This window comes from Micropterus salmoides, unplaced genomic scaffold, assembly GCF_014851395.1.
Source record: "Micropterus salmoides isolate LMB-PRFRI ecotype aquatic unplaced genomic scaffold, ASM1485139v1 Ms_hic_scaffold_13, whole genome shotgun sequence".
Classification (NCBI taxonomy): Eukaryota; Metazoa; Chordata; class Actinopteri; order Centrarchiformes; family Centrarchidae; genus Micropterus; species Micropterus salmoides.
This window is the reverse complement of record NW_024040374.1, coordinates 19,751,705-19,759,256: the sequence shown is the minus strand read 5'-3', so window position 1 is coordinate 19,759,256 and position 7,552 is coordinate 19,751,705. Positions and strand designations below refer to the sequence as shown.

The 7,552-nt window shown below is 44.0% G+C and overlaps 1 protein-coding gene across 3 annotated transcripts; it reads right to left on the bottom strand.

The window, feature by feature from the left end:
• Positions 1–827: 827 nt before the first annotated feature.
• Positions 828–7,552, bottom strand: sele (selectin E). Of its 3 annotated transcripts, none has more exons than XM_038716035.1 (20): positions 7,411–7,552; positions 7,177–7,255; positions 6,672–7,076; positions 6,416–6,520; positions 6,114–6,305; positions 5,784–5,975; positions 5,487–5,675; positions 5,178–5,363; positions 4,869–5,054; positions 4,395–4,586; positions 4,098–4,286; positions 3,789–3,974; positions 3,480–3,665; positions 3,171–3,356; positions 2,697–2,888; positions 2,400–2,588; positions 2,091–2,276; positions 1,765–1,941; positions 1,537–1,666; positions 828–1,438 (listed from the first exon to the last, which is right to left on the bottom strand). In XM_038716035.1, exons 1-20 carry the CDS (start codon positions 7,411–7,413, stop codon positions 1,378–1,380), a joined length of 3,411 nt encoding a protein of 1,136 aa, XP_038571963.1. In that variant the 5' UTR covers positions 7,414–7,552; the 3' UTR covers positions 828–1,377. The 3 variants fall into 3 exon arrangements, with proteins under 3 accessions (XP_038571963.1, XP_038571966.1, XP_038571964.1); XM_038716038.1 differs by having other exon boundaries at positions 4,869–4,946; positions 5,256–5,363; XM_038716036.1 differs by having other exon boundaries at positions 7,177–7,252; positions 7,411–7,445.

Genomic DNA, 7,552 nt, shown 5'->3' with positions numbered 1-7,552 from the left:
TATCAGGCTTTTATATTTTCAGTCAATTCAGTCCAGCAGCATCATACAATACCTGGATGTTTTCTGTACAGAGTAAAATGCATGAGATGAATGATTGGCTGAATGACTGACCTAATGACATGTTGTACTTGGACAGACCTTTTGGGAAATGCTACCTGTTTCAGATGAGGGGCATGAAAAAAAAAAACTATAAGGGGAATACAAACAATAAAAACACATTTCAAATTAAAGTAAAACACAGGGAGGGTCACCATCAAATCTTGGAGCCAATTAGTGTATTTTAGTATCCTAGTTGACAGTTTTTACATGCTGCTTCTCTGCATCCTGATATCTTGTGAAATCAAGTTTTTAACTGCAACAGATTACAGAGACAGGGTGCCCATGCTGTCGCCTTCAGTCTGATGTAAAACCACATTTATTTCTGGTTACGCAGAAGTGCTGACATAGAATTTGGGGAAACAATGGTGATGATCTGTAAAACAGATTACCCCAGCAATACAGCCGTTTCCTCCTTTGTATACCTCTCACTGTTATTCAGCTATTCATCTCTGTCTTGACTATTGCAAGGAAGGTTGCAGAAACACCTAAGAGGTCTATATTGTACTTGGAAAATGGTTCTTCCTCCTAAAAAAACACAACAATGTCCTGCAGTGCCAGCATAAATGTCCCTGCTCAAAGTGTGGGAATAGGCTAGTGTTGTGTGTTGATGCCTGAACCTTTGTGGTAAAACATAAGTGTACTATCATGACTGACAATTTTTTTTTATTGTTTTAATAGTAGCTATAGGCCATAATAAAGGAGATGCATAAAAAATGTTCAAAAGCAAATGGTGGTTTGAAATTTTATTGTGAATAAAAATCAACACTGCTTTAAACATACAGAAATATGAATGAACATTGCCAATGCAATAAGCACCTTTTGAATAAATAGTACATAAATACTGAAATACATACATTGAAATTCTTCACAGTTCTGAAATGACTTGGCAATCCACTCACAATGTTATGTAACATTTAGAATAACATGAATAGAGCCACCTTTCCAGCATGTCCAGTAAGCTGTTGAACAATGTGTTCAATATAAAACTCCCCTTGGGAGGAAATAAATATCAGAGCAACGTTACAGAACAAATCATGAAATCCAGTCATGAAATTCAACAAAACATAATACAACCATCAAATGCAAAGGTCTAAAAAAACACATTTCCTTTCACCATTGATAGCTCTGACAGACTGGTTTTGGATATATTTCTGTTACCAAGTTGTATATCAATGTAAATTATTAATATTGTTTATGCTATGAAGGGTAATTCACATGCAGTTATGTTAAAGACATATACAGTTGCCCGTCGTTGCCTCGGAAGAATATGATGGTGTTTTATATGAGGCTGTCAATGCTGTTTTTGTAGACCTGTGGAGGGACCTCAATGTCAGAGTTGCTGTAAGAAAAGACAAAAGAAGAAGATGAGCACTGCAATTCAACAATTCGTCTTTTAAGAAAAATGTACAATTTAAGAGTGATGAATGCTCATCGAACCTGCTCAGCTCAAACTTGGTGGCTTTCTGCTTCAGTCGTTTCAGGATCCACATAGCCACAGACAGACCAGATAAGACAGTGCCCCCTGTTGCCACGCTAGAAGCAATGGCAATGACTGGAGATGGGGGAGCTGTGGAAACATTATCAAATGTGAATGATCAAAAATGCATTTTAACATTGTATTGTATTAGATTTCCTCTAACAGTTGATCTTTTTTGTTTGTTTTACCTTGGCAGGTGGGTTTCTCTCCAGTCCAATTGCCATGACGATCACAGGTCAGCAGGTCATGTCCATCAATTGAGTAATCTTGATTGCATGTGAAGGAGCACTGTGAGTTGTACACTGGCTCATTGCTTGAGCAGTTAACATGACCGTTTTCAGGAGCCTCAAGCAACGGGCATCTCACTGATGTGGCAGAAGACACCAAGAATTTACTTTAACCATCACATAGTGATAAAGGAGATAATTTTAGCGATGTAACACTTCCGCTGCCTCAAAACCTTTGAGCATGCAAATAAAGTGCAGGCAAAATGGGTAATTGTGTATAGGCCTACCTGTGCAGGTTGGTGGGGTGGAGGTCCACTGTCCGTCCTTAGAACAGAGAATAGTGTGCACTCCCACCAGGTGGTAGCCTGGGGCACAGCTGAAGCTGCAGGTGGAGTCTGGCCGCAGGTCATTCAAACGTTGGCTGCAGTTGGTGATCAGGTGATCTTCTCCCTCTGGGTTCTGGCAAGTGATGGCTAACAAGGGAAAACAAGTGTAATATATGTAAAACATATATAAAATGTGTGTAAAGGCACGGTATAAGAAGGCTCCTCTTATTGTACAAAGGTGGTTGGATTTGACTTAAAGTGCACCCTCACCTTCACAGTGAGGCATCTTCTCACTCCACTCAGCTGCTGACGTGCATGTCACCTTGCTCGGTCCCACCAGGTGGTAGCCTGGGGCACAGCTGAAGCTGCAGGTGCTTCCGTAGCTGAAACTCATATCTGCATCATCTCCACAGCTGACAATGCCATTCCCTAGCTTCTGGAGAGCAGGGCACTGAACAGCTGCAAACACGGGGAGGTACAGAAGAGGTCAACAGCAGCCTTTTAATAACAGGCCAGAATACAAAATAGCAGTAAAGTAATGGTGAAAACATAAAAATATGTGCGTACCAACACAATCCGGCTGAGACGAATTCCAATTTCTTGACGCTTCACATTGCAGAGTGTTAGACGGGGAACCTTTGAGAACATAGCCTTCATCACAGGTGAACACACAGGTGGACTGGTAGCTGGAGGGGCCCAGAGGATCGGAGCAGTTCATGGATCCTCTGGTTGGAGGAGTCAGCTCCTGACACCGAACCACTGTGGACGACAGGACCATCAAGAACACATTACAGCGGGCTCCACCATGGTGATGATAAAATGTTGTTGCTCTGAATGCGATCACTTGAAATCAAAGTTGTATTGGTCAATATCACATCACTTCATTTATGTACTTACATTCACATGCAGGAGGCTGCTCTGACCATCATCACATAGTGATAAAGGAGATCTAATTTTAGCGATGTAATACTTCTGCTGCCTCAAAACCTTTGAGCATGCAAATAAAGTGCAGGCAAAATGGGTAAGTGTGTATAGGCCTACCTGTGCAGGTTGGTGGGGTGGAGGTCCACTGTCCGTCCTTAGAACAGAGAATAGTGTGCACTCCCACCAGGTGGTAGCCTGGGGCACAGCTGAAGCTGCAGGTGGAGTCTGGCCGCAGGTCATTCAAACGTTGGCTGCAGTTGGTGATCAGGTGATCTTCTCCCTCTGGGTTCTGGCAAGTGATGGCTAACAAGGGAAAACAAGTGTAATATATGAAAAACATATATAAAATGTGTGTAAAGGCACGGTATAAGAAGGCTCCTCTTATTGTACAAAGGTGGTTGGATTTGACTTAAAGTGCACCCTCACCTTCACAGTGAGGCATCTTCTCACTCCACTCAGCTGCTGACGTGCATGTCACCCTGCTTGGTCCCACCAGGTGGTAGCCTGGGGCACAGCTGAAGCTGCAGGTGGAGTCTGGCCGCAGGTCATTCAAACGTTGGCTGCAGCTGGTGATCAGGTGATCTTCTCCCTCTGGGTTCTGGCAAGTGATGGCTAACAAGGGAAAACAAGTGTAATATATGTAAAACATATATAAAATGTGTGTAAAGGCACGGTATAAGAAGGCTCCTCTTATTGTACAAAGGTGGTTGGATTTGACTTAAAGTGCACCCTCACCTTCACAGTGAGGCATCTTCTCACTCCACTCAGCTGCTGACGTGCATGTCACCCTGCTTGGTCCCACCAGGTGGTAGCCTGGGGCACAGCTGAAGCTGCAGGTGGAGTCTGGCCGCAGGTCATTCAAACGTTGGCTGCAGTTGGTGATCAGGTGATCTTCTCCCTCTGGGTTCTGGCAAGTGATGGCTAACAAGGGAAAACAAGTGTAATATATGTAAAACATATATAAAATGTGTGTAAAGGCACGGTATAAGAAGGCTCCTCTTATTGTACAAAGGTGGTTGGATTTGACTTAAAGTGCACCCTCACCTTCACAGTGAGGCATCTTCTCACTCCACTCAGCTGCTGACGTGCATGTCACCTTGCTCGGTCCCACCAGGTGGTAGCCTGGGGCACAGCTGAAGCTGCAGGTGCTTCCGTAGCTGAAACTCATATCTGCATCATCTCCACAGCTGACAATGCCATTCCCTAGCTTCTGGAGAGCAGGGCACTGAACAGCTGCAAACACGGGGAGGTACAGAAGAGGTCAACAGCAGCCTTTTAATAACAGGCCAGAATACAAAATAGCAGTAAAGTAATGGTGAAAACATAAAAATTTGGGCGTACCAACACAATCCGGCTGAGAGGAATTCCAATTTCTTGACGCTTCACATTGCAGAGTGTTAGACGGGGAACCTTTGAGAACATAGCCTTCATCACAGGTGAACACACAGGTGGACTGGTAGCTGGAGGGGCCCAGAGGATCGGAGCAGTTCATGGATCCTCTGGTTGGAGGAGTCAGCTCCTGACACCGAACCACTGTGGACGACAGGACCATCAAGAACACATTACAGCGGGCTCCACCATGGTGATGATAAAATGTTGTTGCTCTGAATGCGATCACTTGAAATCAAAGTTGTATTGGTCAATATCACATCACTTCATTTATGTATTTACATTCACGTGCAGGAGGCTGCTCTGACCATCATCACATAGTGATAAAGGAGATCTAATTTTAGCGATGTAATACTTCTGCTGCCTCAAAACCTTTGAGCATGCAAATAAAGTGCAGGCAAAATGGGTAAGTGTGTATAGGCCTACCTGTGCAGGTTGGTGGGGTGGAGGTCCACTGTCCGTCCTTAGAACAGAGAATAGTGTGCACTCCCACCAGGTGGTAGCCTGGGGCACAGCTGAAGCTGCAGGTGGAGTCTGGCCGCAGGTCATTCAAACGTTGGCTGCAGTTGGTGATCAGGTGATCTTCTCCCTCTGGGTTCTGGCAAGTGATGGCTAACAAGGGAAAACAAGTGTAATATATGAAAAACATATCTAAAATGTGTGTAAAGGCACGGTATAAGAAGGCTCCTCTTATTGTACAAAGGTGGTTGGATTTGACTTAAAGTGCACCCTCACCTTCACAGTGAGGCATCTTCTCACTCCACTCAGCTGCTGACGTGCATGTCACCCTGCTTGGTCCCACCAGGTGGTAGCCTGGGGCACAGCTGAAGCTGCAGGTGGAGTCTGGCCGCAGGTCATTCAAACGTTGGCTGCAGTTGGTGATCAGGTGATCTTCTCCCTCTGGGTTCTGGCAAGTGATGGCTAACAAGGGAAAACAAGTGTAATATATGTAAAACATATATAAAATGTGTGTAAAGGCACGGTATAAGAAGGCTCCTCTTATTGTACAAAGGTGGTTGGATTTGACTTAAAGTGCACCCTCACCTTCACAGTGAGGCATCTTCTCACTCCACTCAGCTGCTGACGTGCATGTCACCTTGCTCGGTCCCACCAGGTGGTAGCCTGGGGCACAGCTGAAGCTGCAGGTGCTTCCGTAGCTGAAACTCATATCTGCATCATCTCCACAGCTGACAATGCCATTCCCTAGCTTCTGGAGAGCAGGGCACTGAACAGCTGCAAACACGGGGAGGTACAGAAGAGGTCAACAGCAGCCTTTTAATAACAGGCCAGAATACAAAATAGCAGTAAAGTAATGGTGAAAACATAAAAATATGTGCGTACCAACACAATCCGGCTGAGACGAATTCCAATTTCTTGACGCTTCACATTGCAGAGTGTTAGACGGGGAACCTTTGAGAACATAGCCTTCATCACAGGTGAACACACAGGTGGACTGGTAACTGGAGGGGCCCAGAGGATCAGAGCAGTTCATGGATCCTCTGGTTGGAGGAGTCAGCTCCTGACACCGAACCACTGTGGACGACAGGACCATCAAGAACACATTACAGCGGGCTCCACCATGGTGATGATAAAATGTTGTTGCTCTGAATGCGATCACTTGAAATCAAAGTTGTATTGGTCAATATCACATCACTTCATTTATGTACTTACATTCACATGCAGGAGGCTGCTCTGACCACTTTCCTGAGGCAGTACATGTCAGGGGTTTTTTCCTATTTAGCTGGTATCCTTCCTCGCAGGAATACTGGCACAAGGAGTCGTAGGAGAAGTCTTCATACTTATGAGTGCAGTTTACACTTCCCTTGTAAGGGGGGGTCACCTTCTCTTTGTTACACTTAACAACTGCCAACAAAGAAAACAAGACATAATTAAACATGAGGTCCTGGCCGTATGTGACTTCAATGTAAACTTAACGTTTAACTACAAAGTACAACATCAGTGTATTTTCTTACTTTTCTCACACTTCTCTCCGCTAAAACCTTCAAAGCAGACACACTTGTGGCTGTTGATGGTTTCTACACAGTCTCCAAAGTGGCATGAGTCGTTCCTACAGGCAGCTGGGGAAAGAAAAAGTACTTTCACATAGCTTGCAAAATTTGTTATAACTATTTCTCTGAGTTTTTCTTTAAAAAAAACTTGAACAAGGTTACAAAAACAGTGCAGCTAAAATGAGCACCTCTTGTATCCTAATCCCTAACTTTTGCTCACCTGTGTAGCACAGAGCGGTCTTCAGCTTCAAGCACCTCTCATCGTTCCATTTGCCTGACTGCTTCAGCCTTTTAATGTACATCTCCACACAATCCTCACTCATGCCCTTAGTTAGTCCGTTTTTGCCATTGTTTGGTTCGCCTCTTGCCCAGTTGGTTGCTTCTGCTGTCAGAGACTTGTTGGTCCCTACCCAGGTCCAGATGTTATTGATCTTGCGAATCCCAATCCAGTAGTAACCGACTTTCTGGGGCAGCCAGGTGTTGAGATACTTGATCTCCTCCTGGTTCTGGATAGCAACCATGTCTGTGTGGTGCTCCTGGCACCAGGCTCTAGCTTCATCCCAAGGCATGGTGGTGTTAGAGTAGAAGTAGGACCAGCACTCTACACTAGTCCACATGCACAGCACTGAGGATGGAGGACAGAGACATTTATTAGATTGTAATAAGGATTTTTTTAAAAAGTCATATCTAGAATAAAAGGTCCTGTTTGCATTCAATTTACATACTTGAACAAAGAAAGGTCAAGCGAATCCAGGAGGTAGAGGTCTTAGAAACAAGGGTGTCAAGTAATCCAAAGCAGAACTTCTGTAAAAAAAAAAAAATTTTTTTAAAAAGTAGAAAGGAAAAGATGAATTGACACCATAGAGGCATCACTGACTACAAGCACATAATAAAGGAATTTGCATTAAAGAGAACTTAATTGAAATTGAGAAGAAATGAATTGATACCTGTTCACTCACCATTTTTAGTTGTATGTGTGATAACCTACAGAAGACTCTTAGTATTTCTTTAGTCTCAGCGTATCTAAGGACGGGATGATACTGACTTTTATGTGCTGAGGGGCCTGTTTTTATACATTTCACCGGCCTGGTTCAGTTTTCC

Coding starts and splice junctions, on each gene's coding strand:
- sele (XM_038716035.1), bottom strand. Junction 5,055..5,177: donor GAAGATGCCTCACTGTGAAG/GTGAGGGTGCAC, acceptor TTCCCTTGTTAG/CCATCACTTGCCAGAACCCA. Junction 1,667..1,764: donor AGAGAAACCCACCTGCCAAG/GTAAAACAAACA, acceptor ATGTTTCCACAG/CTCCCCCATCTCCAGTCATT.